Source organism: Lonchura striata, chromosome Z (genome assembly GCF_050655825.1).
Source record: "Lonchura striata isolate lonStrDom1 chromosome Z, ASM5065582v1, whole genome shotgun sequence".
NCBI classification, from domain to species: Eukaryota; Metazoa; Chordata; class Aves; order Passeriformes; family Estrildidae; genus Lonchura; species Lonchura striata.
In genome coordinates this window covers 4,809,872-4,825,003 of record NC_140740.1, presented here as the reverse complement: position 1 = coordinate 4,825,003, position 15,132 = coordinate 4,809,872, and the positions used below count along the sequence as shown (strand labels likewise).

Genomic DNA, 15,132 nt, shown 5'->3' with positions numbered 1-15,132 from the left:
TATCTGTCGGACTGTAGAAATAGCAGGCAATCAGATCATCTTTCTAGAAGACCTGGAGGATGAGAGGCATACAGAGGAGACAGTGGATAGACCAGGAAGAATGATTTTGACAGAAAAGCAGAAAGGTTTGGCTTAGTGCCAGGAGTATAGCTTGGAAAGTGAAGCAAGTTATGTTAGAAAGGAATGGTCTTTTGAAAGAAAAGGTGACTCTACTCAGACAAACAAGACCAGGAACCTAGGAAGATACAATTCTTCATTAATTATGAATGTGGAGAGGGATGAAGACAGCAAAAGATTTAACCCTTTTTTGCCTGCTTCTTCGAAGTGCTGATCTGCTCTCACACCAGCTCCCATGGCAATTGTTAGCTGGGCTGGCCAGGGTGGGAAACCAGGGTTCCTCTAGGGTCTGGGTGGAGAGCAGCTGGGATTGTTCTTCTCTCAGGTGACCCTGACAGAAACTGTGTGCAGGAGGCAGCTGTGCACAGCCTTACCTGTAGCTTGTGTGCCACCTCAGGTGTGCTGAAAGATTGGAGCCCATGCTTTTGACTGCATGGCATGCCCAGATGGACCTTGTCAAAAGTGCAAACCAGGTTTTTAGCTGGGTGTCTTCCAACTGCACCAAGAATGTTTGTGTACCTCAGTTTACAGCTGCAGGCAGAAAAAAAACCCCAAACATCCAAAGGAGAGGTGTTTTTCCTCATCTGCCAGGCAAAGTAGCAGTCACAGCTGCCCATGACACACTTGGCTTTCGGCAGGGCTCAGGCTGGTTCTGCTCTGCAGACATAGGATGAAGCATGCTCAGTGTGCTCCCTTTCAGCAGGAATGCCAGCAATATCTTGGATTACTACAGAGGCTGCTCTGTGTCTGTAAGCTCCTTTTGCAGAGTTTGGGTTCACATGAAATGGGATCAGGAGTCCTTGGTGGGCTGCACATGGCTCTGAGCACAGAGCCTTTTGGAAATACGTGTTTTCTTAGACATCCAGACTCTCAGTAGGGAACACTTATTTTATTGAAAAACCTTATTTTCAGAAAAACCATAGTAGTTTCACATACTGGTTGAACATAGGCTGAAGGTGACGTGAAGCCTAAAGATCCTGTAAATACTTTTGTCTTGCTTGTGGTGATATGCAAACAATGAAGGATAGGTGCAACTGTCAGCACATGAAAACTAATTGCTTGGTTTGCTTCTGTTGTAAATTTTGTCATCCAGAGTAGAGTGGAAGTGTGCACATGCTTTGTGGCTCCAGCTAGTATGTGTGAAAGAGAGGTCTGATTAAATCAAACTTCCTCTTCTATGGTCCTGAATGTCTCCTGTTTAAAAAAAGACATTAGGGAAGACCCACAAAGTTCCTCTTGCAGGTATCTTTATGAAGGTGCTATAAAGGAGACTCTCTTTGATGACTGCTAGTAACTATTGATGGGATTTTGCCCAGATTATTTGGTAGAACAGAATTATTATGTTTCTTCTTATTTAGAAGAAAGACTCAGCAGTCTGGGCAAAGTCCTGTTAAGAGAAAAGCCTCTCAGATTACCCAAGAATTTCAGTTTATCTAGCTGCCAGCCCTGCAAAACAAATATTCTTCCTTACCCTCATAAAAAGTTTCCCAAAAAAATCCAGGTTTTTTGCCATGTATATCCTCCACTGCAATGTCAAGTAATATGAGGGTTAGACCTTGATCATCAGCCCCAAACTCCATCTCTACTGGTATTCTTCTCTGCAGCTCTGACATTTTCCTGACTTGACCTAAATTCTTCAGCAGCAAAAGGCCTGGATTCTGTGCAGAAAGCTGGAAATGGCAAGTCCAGCTAGAAAATAAATACAAAGATAAATAAAAAGCATCAGTTATATCCTTGTGTGTGGTGTTTTAATTTACGCTTCCTTCTGGAATTACAACTTCTGCCACGCTGGAGAGCTTTTTAATTTCTTCGTGTGGAAAGTTGGCTCTGGGATTCCAGGGACAGTGATACAGGAAGGTAGTGTGGCATCACAGGGAAGGGCTGGAGTCTGGAAAGCCACTTGTGCTGCTGGCTGTGCCACTGACCTGGAGCCAGGCTGCTTCACTTCTTTGTGGTTCTCCACCACCAGGTAAAGGAAGAAGGTTTTTATGTGGTGCAGACTCACTCAACTTGCTTTTCATACAGACAGAGCCCACCAACAAGTGTGGCCTGGACTTAGAGAGTCAAATAAATAGGTTGTGATTGGATGGAATAGACTGTCAGTAGTGCTGCCTGAAATACTTACAGATATTTGCCTTTTTGTTTCTTAGCTGCAACTTGAAATCATGAGCCTTCAGATTTCATTCTGAATTTGCAGCTGTTTGAAAACCAGGGAGATACTTCAGTTTTTGCTGTCTCTGAGAGCAAGTCCCTTCTGCTGACCTTCAGGATTTGTCTGTGATAAATGAATGGAAACCTGAAACATATGATCCTGTCTTTTGTCATGCTCCAGTGTTCCATAAACAGCAGAAGGGAAAATGAAATTTGCGCAGAACTGATTGTACACTTCTCCCATAGACACTTTGTCAATGAGATCATAAATTAATGTGGAACTTTGACTCTGCGCACATTCCTGCAAACAAGAACCCACGCCTGAATGAATGCTTGTTGCTAGAAATGAATTTTTTAAAAAGTGCAAATGCCTCTTATTCAAATGACTTTTAAAAGGGAAAAAAGTCTAGAGTGGATTGCAGACCACATTATGTTCTTTTTTCTTCCATACTGCTCAAGGACATTGGCTAAAAACAAATTGAATGTCTCAGAATACTCTTCATGTGAATTCTGGTGTCATCAGGTTCCTGTGTGCCTCTTTTGGTATGAAAGAAACAGGGAGGAGATCCACCTGACTCGCAAGTGGTGTTGCTGAATGCTGTGTCTGAAGAGCTGTTCACTTAGCTGGACTCTTAATGCAAGGAGAATATCTTGTTCATATATGTGATTGTCCTTGTCTCCTCTCCATCTGTAAATTAAAAGATGCACCCTGTCCCTTTCAATCACCATAAATATTTTTATTTTTTTTTAACAGCTGAGTCTAACATAGGTCTTTCCACTTTAGGTTTTGTTTTCTGGTTATCATTACTTGTTTGTTTCTTTTCCTTCTTGCTTGTTTCCATCTTTATTCCTTTAGTAGGAACAAAATAGAATTCTTTTTATGGTTCTGCTTTGAACTTAATCCTGCTTTATTTTAAAATTTCCTTGAGCTGGAGGATTCAATGACACTTGATCGACTGAAAGTACTTAGATGTATGTCTTGGAAAAGCAGCAAGTTGGGAAAGTTTTAAGTGCTTTCCCTTTTAAGTGCCTTCCCTTTAAGTCAAACTTGGTTCCTATTTTTTTTTTTTTTTTTTTAATGCTTCTACAATAATCAGTAAAGATAATAGGAATTATGTACCCATTTGCTTTGGAACTGTGGCATGCAGCACATGTGCCTTTGTCATTATCATAGGTGAATTTACTTTGTTGAAATCACTGAGAGCCAGAAAACCCTTCCTTTGCTTTCAGAACATTACTTCAGAATTTCCCAGATTAAAAGGCAAGCTAAATTCCATAATTCTGTTTGTATCTCATCAGGCTGAAGGTCCTCTTTTGTTTACAGATGGATTTTAAACCACCACAAGGCTTCAGTCTTCTCAGTTTCTTTTGCATATTTTGAAACTTTTTTTTTTTGTTCCATCTTTCTTATCTTAAAGATATATTACCCACTCCTATCCATTTTTGTATGTAGAGTAAATGTCAAGGTTTGCCTAGTCATGGAGTTACTTAGACAGAGGCACTTCAGTTCCAAACAGCCTTTTTGGGACCCAAAGCACGTAGCCAAAAGCAGAATACTTGTCCTGAAGAGCCACTGTCCCACCAATTTTCAGTAATGCAACACAATAAGAGTTTTTCTGAGGCCAGGTCTTACTGGAAGAACATTTATTGGCCATTTATTTAGCGCTTCTCCAGAGACTTGTCTTTATTGCTTCTTATTATACAGAAAACCAAAACGCTGAGTTGCCACTGGACTGCCTTTTCTTGAATTTGTCTAAGAAACTTGGTGGGGTTTTAAGTACATTTTATTTTTTCCTAATTGAAGACAATTCAAGTTTTTACTAGGGACACATGTAAGTGCTTTTTATAACATCCCTCCACCTTGAATTTCCCCAAGAATTCTCCTGTTTTAGGCGAGGAAAACTGAAAGTCCTTTCCAGTCTACTCTTCTCTATTACAAAAATAGAGTATTTGGGTGCAGATTCCAGGTTACTCAGTTTTTAGGTGATTTTATGGTTTTTTTTAACCTCAAGAGATACTTTTTATTGTGACAAACTAGTCTTGAACAGAACTTTCCTTGTGACAAGAGACACTGCAGGTTATAGATGTAGTTTGGCAATTGTTTACATATTCTGGACTGAAGTTTTTGCTTCACTTTTTCTTTTATCAGGTGTCATCCTGTATCTTTAGAGCTACATGAGAATGGCTCTTCAAAATGAGAGTCATCTTATGACAATGGAGACTGATTATTTTGTTTTAAAATTAGATTTTGTTACCTTCCTAGATAAATTTAAATGCTAGATTGCTGAGTTTAAAATCATTAAATGCAGAGCATTTGCAACAGATGAAAAAAAAATAAAGGTGTTGTGTAATTAACTTGCCGAAGAGCAAAAAAATTATACCTTTTGAAGGATGCAGTTGCTTATAATCTAAGCCCTTATTACAAAGAAAATTGGGGGTTTTTTATTCTTTATGATCTATTTCCTGTATGAGTATTTCTTAGGAGGAAGAAAAATAAATTGGTTATCAGTGGCTGACCCTCAAAGAGCTTATTTAAAGCAAAAAGAATTAAACTAGGACAGAAGAACTCCATTAGGAGCTTCAGTCTCTAGCCATTTTTGATACAACTGAGCTATAATACTAGATTTCTCCTTAATTTGAATGCATTCATGGTAGTCAGGGGCACAAGATGTTTATTACTGGAAAGACATGAAATAAGATTAACAAGAGGTTGGTTGTGGTTTTTTTCTTTTTGTGTGGGAGATTGTTCTTAATTATTACCTGCATAATGAGTTATATTTTTTTTACAGACAGGGACTAACAGCTTTTTCCTTGTTTTAATGTAATAGTTCCTAATTCCTGTTTGATTAAACCACTTTGTGGCTGGAGAACTTTCATTAAGCCTGGTCAATTCACAAATATTGTGATCCATAGTTGCAGGATCAGTCGGAATTCCCTTTCCTCCAATCCTGAAGTGCGCTGTAATGTTCCACTTCATTTCTTATAGAGCCTGTCTGCCATCTATATATCACATTAATGATTATGATTATGAGCCAGAGTGCTATTTTCAGTATTTTGTACTCAAGCTTTGTATTATCAAACCAGCTGCAAAACTTTGATTCCTGGAACGAGTAAATGAGTGAAAACAGGGAGCAAAAGGAGCAAGGTTCTCATTTAGACCCAGGATATTGCACTCAATGCACCTCAACATGCAATCCAAAGGATTATATCTATATCTGAAGTTGTTTGGGGCAAAGTTTTGGGCAACGTGTTAGCAGCAATTTGTTCCTCCTTTTCTGCAGCATCCTTTCTCAGCTGGCAGGACCAGCATCTTACTGCCACCACCACAAAACAGACCTTCACTTGCCCAGGTGGACGAGAACTCTTGGGAGGGAATGGCAGGGAGAAAAGGTGTCAGCCTAGTGGTAATCACTGGTCTGAGGTCTGTCAAGTGCTGGCAAAGTGTATGTTCTTTTACCTGGGACAGAGACGCTGGCTGCCATACTGCATGTGAGTCAGTGGGCAAATAAAACTGTGTATTCTGTCTGGTATTATAAATGGGTCAGTGATGGATTTGTATTACCTGAGGAAATGAACTGGCAGACAGAGAAGCTTCTGCTTGCTGCCCTGCAAATGTCAAATATAGCAGAAAGCTTGGGGGAAGGGGAGGGATAGCTGGAGACAAAGGCAGTGTTAAAATAGCCAGGGTGTCAGTGGAGCTTCTCAGACAAACGTGCTTCTGAGGGATAGCCTGGGAGAGCTGAACAATCTTTAGACTTCGTTAATCAGAATTTTCTTAACCCTCCAGCATGGTTTCCACAGTGCATCTTGCTTTATAATTGGTGTCATGCATGAGGTGGGTTTGGGTTTGCACGAGGTGGTGTGCTGTTGCACTCTGCTCTGCTGGCTGGTCCAGAGATGAATTCTGGTACTTTGGATTTATAGGGTTAAAACCATTCCTTAAAAGTCGTCTCCACGTGCTCTCTTGTACTTCTAAAGTACCTCTGGAGCATGTAAGATCTCTGGATGGACTGCGGGGCGAGAAGGCTCTTAGGAAGCTGAGCTCTTATGGGTGTGAAAGACAGGCACAGGGCTATGGCTCACTTGGATCTGATCCAGGCAATGTTCCTTTGGTTCCCAGCTGCCCTGTGAACTTCTCTTAGTGAGTCTTGAGGGACCAAACAGGGTGATGGGGTACCAAATTAGGGAAGTGATCTCTGGCTGGAAGATTACTCCTCTCACCAGCCAGGTTCAATCTTAGTCACCACAGCTACATCAGGTCCGGTTCAGTTTCTGCACTTAAAGGAGGCACATGAGTCTAGAAAAGCAACTTTTCAAATACACCTTTCAAGCTACAGATATTTTGCCTTTATTTGGCATCACATTTTTTTTAGTTGGAGGGCCAAAGCAGAGCTATGCCCTTTGCATTTGTGATTTCTGAGTGCTAATGACTTGGTTTTCACCTCTGAGACTACACTCAGAGTGCCTGCATGTGTTTTAAACCAGCTGTGTTGGCTGATCTAATCTCAGATCTCTTAAGATTAAAATTCTGTGGCCCCTAAAATAATCCAGCAGTCTCTGTGTTCCCATGGTTTAGCTCTGTCACCAGTTTATAAAGCTGTATTTAGCAGCTTCAGAAATACTGTGCTTCTTGCAAACTGAGATTCTTGCAAACTGAGGTCCTCTTTAAAGCCCTGCAGCTCACCAGCCACAGCTGGTGACCTGTGACCATGGAATGGAGCATGGAGTTCAGGGTGAATGGCAAGATTACTTCTAAAGGCATTGGATGGAGGGTGTTTTAAGGGCAGATGGCTATCAGGAGATAATCTCTTCTCTCTCCAGACTTCGTGGCTGTTCTTTCAGTCGACAGTCCAGTGGGGTACATGGTGGAGTTTGTCATGTCTCGTTTGCCAGTGGCAGGACCCCCTTTTAAAGAGCTCTGACTTTTCTTGGCAAGGACGAGGTCTTTGCTGGGGTTGTGCCAAGCTGAGGAGCCTGCTCCTCCCCTGCTCCTTCCAGGGTGAGGCTGGTAATGCATCCTTTGTGTAAAAGCTCCTGGAAGGTATTTGCAATGCATGAGAAGGAATTAGGTTGTTTCTGGAGTACCCGGGCACGGTGCTGCCGTGTTCTTCAGCACCACCTACTGACATCTTCCTCTCCCTCTCAGCTCAGCATACACCGGGGTTTGCACCTCTTTCTTAACTCACAGCAACAGCATTACTCGAGGTAATTAACAATACACTCTTGGCTGGAAATTAGAAACCCCAGACCCCAGTGCATTCAGTTCCATTGTGCCATATGGGGAGCACTAATGAGCAGGGTACAAAAGCCAAGCTGCTTGGCTCTGGTGTCTGTTTTCCTCAGCTGGGCCAGCCCACTTGCCCCTTGTGTCTGTGCAGAAGGGCACTGAAGGGCTGGGTTGTGTTGGGGACGTGAATGACTTGGCTCATATCCTGTTAGTACAGGAACCAAGTGGCAAAACCACATTTCTATTCTATATTTTTGCCCCATCATGTTTCACCTCCGTCTTAAACTAGTTTTGTGCAGCAAATTAAGCATCATATGTAATAAGGGAGAAATAAGGTCCTACTTTGACCATCCAGTTGTTCAGATTCTCATATATATATTTAGTGTCTTTCTGAGTTCTGTAGGGATTAATAACTTGCCATGAAAGTAATTCAAAAGATCAGAAGAACCCATCCTAGCCTTGCTTGGAGCAAGAGCATTTAATGTTTGAGAGCCTTTCTCATCAGGGAAGTTCTTTATCCTCAGACTCTGTTGCCTATGCTCCATATCATGTAGTGCCTCACAGCTAACCCAAAGGAAAGAGGGACAAAAAAGGCCAGAGCTGTAATTTGTATGACAGTCTCAGTGTGTAGTTTAATAAGATTGTGGCATTTTATTTGCAATTTGCTTTTATTTCAAAAGTTTGAAGTTTGAAAGTATCCTTCAGGCATTTGGGGTGGCTTCTTAAAGAATTTTTTTAACAGAACAGGTTATGTATGTAGAGCCCAGGACAGAAAGAAAGAGAAGAAACATTGTTTGTGAGAAAAGAAGGAGTCATCAGCACTTGGTTGCTTGAATCAGTAATGCCCTAGCAGAAGCAGCCAGACTGGTGCCACTATCTGTGATTCTCTTTTCATGCCTTCTTCTAAAATTCATGGTGTGCCTTTATTCTGCTATGGTCTTACAGTGAGATGGCTAATAAGTATTAATATTCAATAACAACATTTTTCTGGGGTTTTGGATTTTTTGTTTATTTTTTTTTTTTTGCCTTTTTTGCCTTTTTTCCACCCCCACTTTTGAGAAGTCATATTCTTGGGGTACCAGCTGAGTTGATACCATCATTTCGACCCATTTAATCTTATTTATGGGAGAGGTTCTTGAACTGAAAAAAAAAAAAAAAAAGAAAACTGAACCATGCTTCTGGCAGCAGTGAGAATTATCTCTTCTATAAGCTTTAAGAATGTGATGGATTTAGTGTGGTATTGGGTATAATTTGGGTATGTTAAATGTCTGAATTTAGGAACATAACTAAATATCAACTGTATGCGGATCAACAGAGTTAGCCATACTATTTTCCAAGACAGGGGGATTTTTGAAAAGTTTGGAAGATAATGTACAGAGCATGTGTAGAAGACCTCCTTTTGTGAAATCAGATCTAAAACACACTTCAGGCTCAAACAGTCTTTCAGGTAGCTAGATAAGGACGTTTTGGGAAGAAAATGAGTTTGTGTCTTCTCAGTTCATATTGTTTTTATTATTGATTTGTAATGAATCTCCAATAGCAAAGTTCTTCCTGAAAATATGTTACATTTTTAATATACATTTCCATGTAAGTCAATGGAAATATCTACTGGAAGAACGGAATCATAGGCATCAGCTAACATATCTCTTATGTCTTTAACTGTTGAGTTTAAGAATGGAACAAACAACTCAAAACTGGATGTATGGAGATACTGATAATTAAAGCTGTCACCAGTGATACAATTTTATCATTCAGTCCTTTACAGGCAAATATGAACCACAAAGTATGCATATTATGGAGCTGTAACCCAAACCATGGAATTCTGTCAAAAGCCAGTTGTATCAAATAAAAAAGAAAACAAAAACAGTGAAAAAAGAAATGGCATTTCAGTTTAGTTTATGTTGTTACCAGCTCAGAGAAGTAACTCCAAAGACAATCCTCAGAGGACCAAGAATTCCAATAGCTTGACTGGAATTCAGTAATTGAAAAAGACCCATGAGTTGAGTAGGTTTACCTGGCTGTAGTTGAGAGTTGAATTTATTCTCTGAATTCTTAATTAATTATGGGGTTTCCTTTCATAAATGAAAGGTGAGGCTGGCTTCCTCCAGTTGGAACAGCCTTCAAGATTTCCAGTTTCTCAAATGTGTCAGTTTTTGCATTATTCCTATGATTTTGTTTGCTTAGCCCTCATTTTCGCTGTTGTGACCTTACATTATAAAAAGTGCTTAAGAAGAAAAAAATCAGGGGGGGAAAAAAGCCCAAAACCCCAAATCCAAAGATGAGAGCTGTAGCTCCAGTGTACATGGGCTGAACCTGGCCAGGAGCCCAGGCAGCAGGGCTGGAAGGTCGTCAGCAAAGCTGTAGGCATTGGTTTAAAACCCAGGCTTCTCTAGCAGGGAAAAATGCCTGAGGTGTTACTCATGGGAATTTTGAAAACTTGTCTTATCTGTAATTACATGCCAGCAAATTTAGTTTCTGTGGTGTTTGGTAGTTAATTTCTGGAAGGGTGGGGAAGACTGGAAAAACCGCAAGGACCATGGAGTCCAACCATCAGCCAGCACTGCTCATGTTCACGGACAAAACTGTGCCCCCAAGGTACACATCCACACATCTTTTAAATACCTGAGGGAGGGTGACTCAACCATTTCCCCACACTGTGCTTGGGGGAAGAAATTTCCTCTTCAGCTCCACCTTTTTGCTGAGTAAAATGAACGCTCTGAGCGCAACCTCAGTTGTAGGGTTGAAGACGCCTCTGATCATCTTGACCAGAGGAAGGGCTGGAGAGCTGGAGATGCCTTTGTCTCACATCCAGTGTCACTAATGCTGAGCTGGAAGCATTAGGAAGTTGTGTGGTCTGACTGACTTTTTTAGTTGTGGTTGTGCATGTGCATATTCTTAACTTGTAGAAGCTCTGCTGACTCCATCTCAAAATATAACGGATGGGTAGTCAAACCACAGAAACTCAATTTTGAGGTCAGTGCCTTGGGCTTTGCAATTAATTTTGTATTTGAAGCTTTAAAACCAAACTTAAACATAATGATTTGTACTACTTTGGCTGCTGCCAAATTCTGTAATTACTGTTGTTCAACAAGCACAATTATCTTTTGTTTTGGATTTTTAAAAACCTCAAAATCTAATGCAACTGTGTCTCAGATGTTCTCAGGCGTTTATGAGTATAGAGAAGGGTGCTGTAGATTATTTGAGACCACCTTGTGTCTTTAAAATGGTGGCTTTGAGAATCTTTATTGCCCAATGTTTTGAAAGCTTTTTGCTCATAAGAAAAATGAGAATACCTCCATGTTTTAAGAAGACGTTGTAAATGCAAATTAGCCAGACAATGGCATTTTAATATGTTTTGTGAGGTTAGCATTGCATTAGTAAGGGTATTTTAGAAATCACATATTATTTATACACAATGTTGTCTCAAGAGGTTGCTTGTGAATCTGTTCAAGGGCTTCTGGGACTTATGGATTCATTTAATGGTGGTTTTGTTTGGTTGCCTTGGGTTTTTCTTCCCACACTTCTGCTTCTGAGTTACTAGATTTGGTAACTCCTGTTTCACTCCACCTCCATTCCCCTCTAAATTTTCTTATTGAAAATGTAAAGGGTTATGGAATGGGTTAGCTTAGGTGACCATGATGGAGACGTGTGAACCTTGCTTAGTCTCCATGGCTGAGGATGTGTCTTGACGGTGTTTCAACATCTGCGCTTGAAAATGGTCTTTGCTCTTTTCACCGGGTGAGTCTCTCCTGGTGTCATGTCCCATGGGGGCAAAAGCTAAGAGAGATGCACATTGTGTTACAGTTTCTTTTAATATATGAGCTCAAACAGGCAGTGTGTGTTTTTAGCCCTTTACACAGTGGCGGGATTTTAAAGACGAACGTGGAAATGGTAGAGCAGAATGCCTTACAGAAAGCTTCATCCTGCTCTCAGTAGATGAAAACATCACACTGATGTCCACTCAGCTGTACCTGATGTTTGTTGCTCACGGGAAGAAGAAAGATTAACCTCTTCTTGGTCTTGGTACTACCTTTGTGGTGCAGACCCTGCTGAGATTCAAGCAGGAACCCGTTAGAGAGTCTCCATCGTTTTTGTAATCAGCAATTATGAATGATATCTCTCAACGCAAGGTTGGTTTAAGCTTGTGTAGACAGCAACCAAGCATCCTTAAGGATGCATTCTCCAAGCAGCAGTGCGTGCTGGAGATGAATGAAGATGGTGGTGGTTTTCACCTCTTGGAGCTGCAAGGGTTGTCCTTTTTTTTCCCATATCCTCAGCATTGGTCTCCCTTCTGGTTTTCTATTTCGTAAGCTGGCCTGAAGTTTTCCAAAACAGATGGCGTTTCGCAGTGATGTTTCTAAAGGGTCTGAAGTTTTCGGGGGGCTGAGGGGGGAGAAGAGTGAGATTTTTTGTGTGCTCGCCTTGTTTCTCATCTCTTCCACACAATGGAGCTTTCAGAGAACCTCTCTTAAAAGGCATAGCTACAGCCTTTGTGTGAAGGGTGTGTCTGCTGGCAGGGTTTGCTGATGCAGACAGGCTGGGGTGGTGATTAACAAAGGTCATTAGACTTTGGAATCTGGCAGGGGAGTGGGGTGGTGTGTCTTCTGCGCCAAGCAGGAGAGCTCCCCAGGGACAGGCCCGGCTGGAGGCTTCCAGCCTGCTGTCCCCCTTCACACCCCCGCGCCTCCTCCTCCTCCTCCTCCTCCTCCTCCTGCTCCTGCTCCTGTTCCTGGGAGGCTCAGCTGCGTGCCGCCTCTGCCTGTAGGACAGCTTGGACCAGTGTCTTGACGCTGTGAATGCAGTGTTTGTGGAGCGAAGCGCCACATTTTGTCATCCATGGGACAGGGGAACCCAACCCTGAGGAGGAGGTCTGGGGAAACCCAAGCCTTCTGCTGAAGGAGAGAAGGTGCAGCTTTGAGGAGGGCGCAGGGGGAGGAGAGCAGAGACACTGTTTGGAGGGCAGCCATGCCAGGAGAAAGGGAGATGTGATTCTGGGGGATGGTGATTTTTAAAGCATCACCTAAGGAGGAGGAGTTAAAAAAGAGAAGGGCGGGCAGGGGGGAAGGAAAAAAGACAAAAAGGCTGGTGTGCTTGAGCTGAAGCTGAGATAAGTGAGGCCATGTTGTGCACAGGCGAGAAGCTCTGAGGCTCTGAGTGCAGGAGTTGTCTGAGCTAAAATGGCTGCTCCCAAAGCTCAGAGGACTAGGGCAGCTTAGTGAGTCTTAAAGCTTCAGTGACGCAGGGGCTCATATCTCTTGAAAGTGTGATAAACACATTCAGTAGAGCTGTGGCTTGTTTGGCTGAGATGAAAGGACTAAGCTTGGGGGATGGGTAGTGAAAACTGGATGATCTGCTTTTCTGTGAAGTGCTCTAAATGCAGGAGTCGTCTGCTCCATGGAAAAATTTGTTTTCAGGTCTAATGGACTGTGCTAAAGGAGACGTGGGGTGGGGCTTCACTCACTGCTGTAATTTGATCCAGAGCAGATAGCAACCTCTTCCACACAATTTGGTCTGGTGCTTGCACATAAAAGCTTGAGTATCTCGATTATTGTAACTTTGTTAGCTGAAAAGAAGCTGGTGCAGCGTTCATTTTCTTTATTGGTGCTGAGTGGGAGTGGGGGGAGAGAAAGGACACAGTGCAGCCTGCGAAGTAATGTAGGTAAATATGAGGAGAGCCTCTGTGCTCAGACTGTCCGGAATTTGACTAGCTAGAAGTTTATTTTAGCAGGCTATCAGAAGAAGCATTCCTTAATCTAAAATCCTTGTGCAGTACCCTCTATTTTTTCTGTGCCTTAGTGTTTTGGAGCTTTCTCCTCACTTTGTAGGTTGCTTCCTTCATACTCCACATACAACAAATACATGGATTTTAAATTGCTGTGGGCTGCCGTTGTGTCTTGGACCTCTGAAATGATCCATTTGTCATCCTTTTCCAACAGATGCATGGAAGCTTAAAGAGGCAATTGCTGTATTAGTATAGGTAGGTAGCTCCTGTGCCTAAGCACTGCACAGGGTAGGAGGGTCTAAGTCTTTTGTTTGGCTTCTGCTTTGTATCTCCTGTCCTTCATGGCAGTGCAACCCTCTGCCACAGGATTAATTGTCACAACTAAACCATTGTTCTTCACTGTATCTTATGTTGCTTTGTATTTGAAGGTATGCAGGGCTTTTGGATAAATCAGGGAAGTCGTAATAACTCTTGAGTCTTTGTAACTCATGTTTCTATTGTACTTTTTCAGTATGGTTGTTCCCATTGCTATCCTTTTCTTTCTCCAGCTGTCTCCATCCCCCAGGCTGGTAAGGCACAAAGGTCTTGTGCCTAGAATGGACTGAAATGAAACTTGTAAATATTTTAACAGAGTGGAGGTGCCCTTAAAAGCTTGGTGGAAGTAGGGCAGAGCAAAGTATTCTCACTTGGGTTTGTATAAGTGTATATAACCACTGTTAGGTTTAGGTTTTCAGTATCAGGACAGATAGGATACTGTGAAGAAAGAGAGATTTCTCCCTGCGAAGCCTTTTGATGCATGGTAGTAAATGAGCCAGGAATTGGCAACTTCCAAGAAGATTAGAGTGTGTCTCCTGAAGGCAGAAGCTGATGTCTTCTGATCGTAAATTCCAGTGTATGACTGAGAGTAACGTGCTGCTTCTCTGCACATGGGCTGTGGTCTTTGGACAAGACCAAATTCTGAAAAACAGCCTGATGTAATGGAACAGCCAAGAGGACAAAGTCCACTGGATGAGTAGTCACTTGTCAGAGAGTTGACTGTTCACAGAGTTGAGTCAGCAGCTTGTGAGCTACATAGATAGGACTTCTTGTGGATCTGAGTAGACTCTTCTTAATAGGGTAAGGAAAGGTTGAGTTCCACGCCGCTCTGTTTGTGGAATCTCTGCAAATGACCGAGTCATCAAAAGCTTGGTGTTACCTTGGTGCTTCCAGGATTTGTTCGAAAAATGCTGCTGTAAACTCAAATCGTTCTTCTACTCTCCTGTTTTTCTTGCAGATTTTTCTAATGTAAAAGATCATTCTGAACCATGGAGGTCCTGCAGTGTGATGGCTGCGATTTTCGAGCTCCATCTTACGAAGACCTAAAAGCTCACATTCAGGATGTTCACACTGCTTTTCTGCAGCCAACTGATGTCTCTGAGGAGAGTCCTACCCAGCCGAGGTCTGGTTCCATCAACGCTAGCAACCAGACCGAGGTTGAATTTTCTTCTGTAAAGGATGAATTTGCAATTGCAGATGACATAGCAGGTAAATCTCAACTCCAAGATTGATCTCAGCTCTTAAGATTTCAATTCTTACCTCCTATTTTACATGTGGCTTATTTTGGTGTGTTTTAGCCTTTGTTGTGGTTTAAAAATTTGCACTACCTTTATGGCTTTATCAGCAAAGCAGATGTCTAGCATCAGCCATACTGGCTCTGACCATGGCTTTTTTTTTTTTTTTTCCTGCAAATGCAAGCATGGAGGATGCTTTTATTTCCCAGCTTCTTTTCATGAGGTTCTTCATACTGATTTTTCATTTTCAGCTTTTCATGGTTGTTCTTCACTACCATGAACCACCTCTAAATTATAACTTTTAGTTTTCAAACTGAAACTAGTTTTATTTTTCCCCCCAAGAAGGTCATTTTGGAAACTATTCA

The 15,132-nt window shown here is 41.9% G+C and overlaps 1 protein-coding gene across 8 annotated transcripts in view; it reads left to right on the top strand.

The window, feature by feature from the left end:
* Positions 1-15,132, top strand: part of ZNF462 (zinc finger protein 462) — an 89,694-nt gene that overhangs the window by 24,891 nt on the left and 49,671 nt on the right. For 7 of the 8 annotated variants that reach the window (XM_021533996.3, XM_085567251.1, XM_021533998.4 and 4 more), the window contains exon 2: positions 14,491-14,741. In XM_021533996.3, coding sequence (XP_021389671.2) covers positions 14,522-14,741 — 220 coding nt within the window. In that variant the 5' untranslated portion in view covers positions 14,491-14,521. Of the gene's footprint in view, positions 1-13,454; positions 13,473-14,490; positions 14,742-15,132 lie in introns of those variants that run through there. The other variant, XM_085567250.1, reaches the window with a different exon arrangement.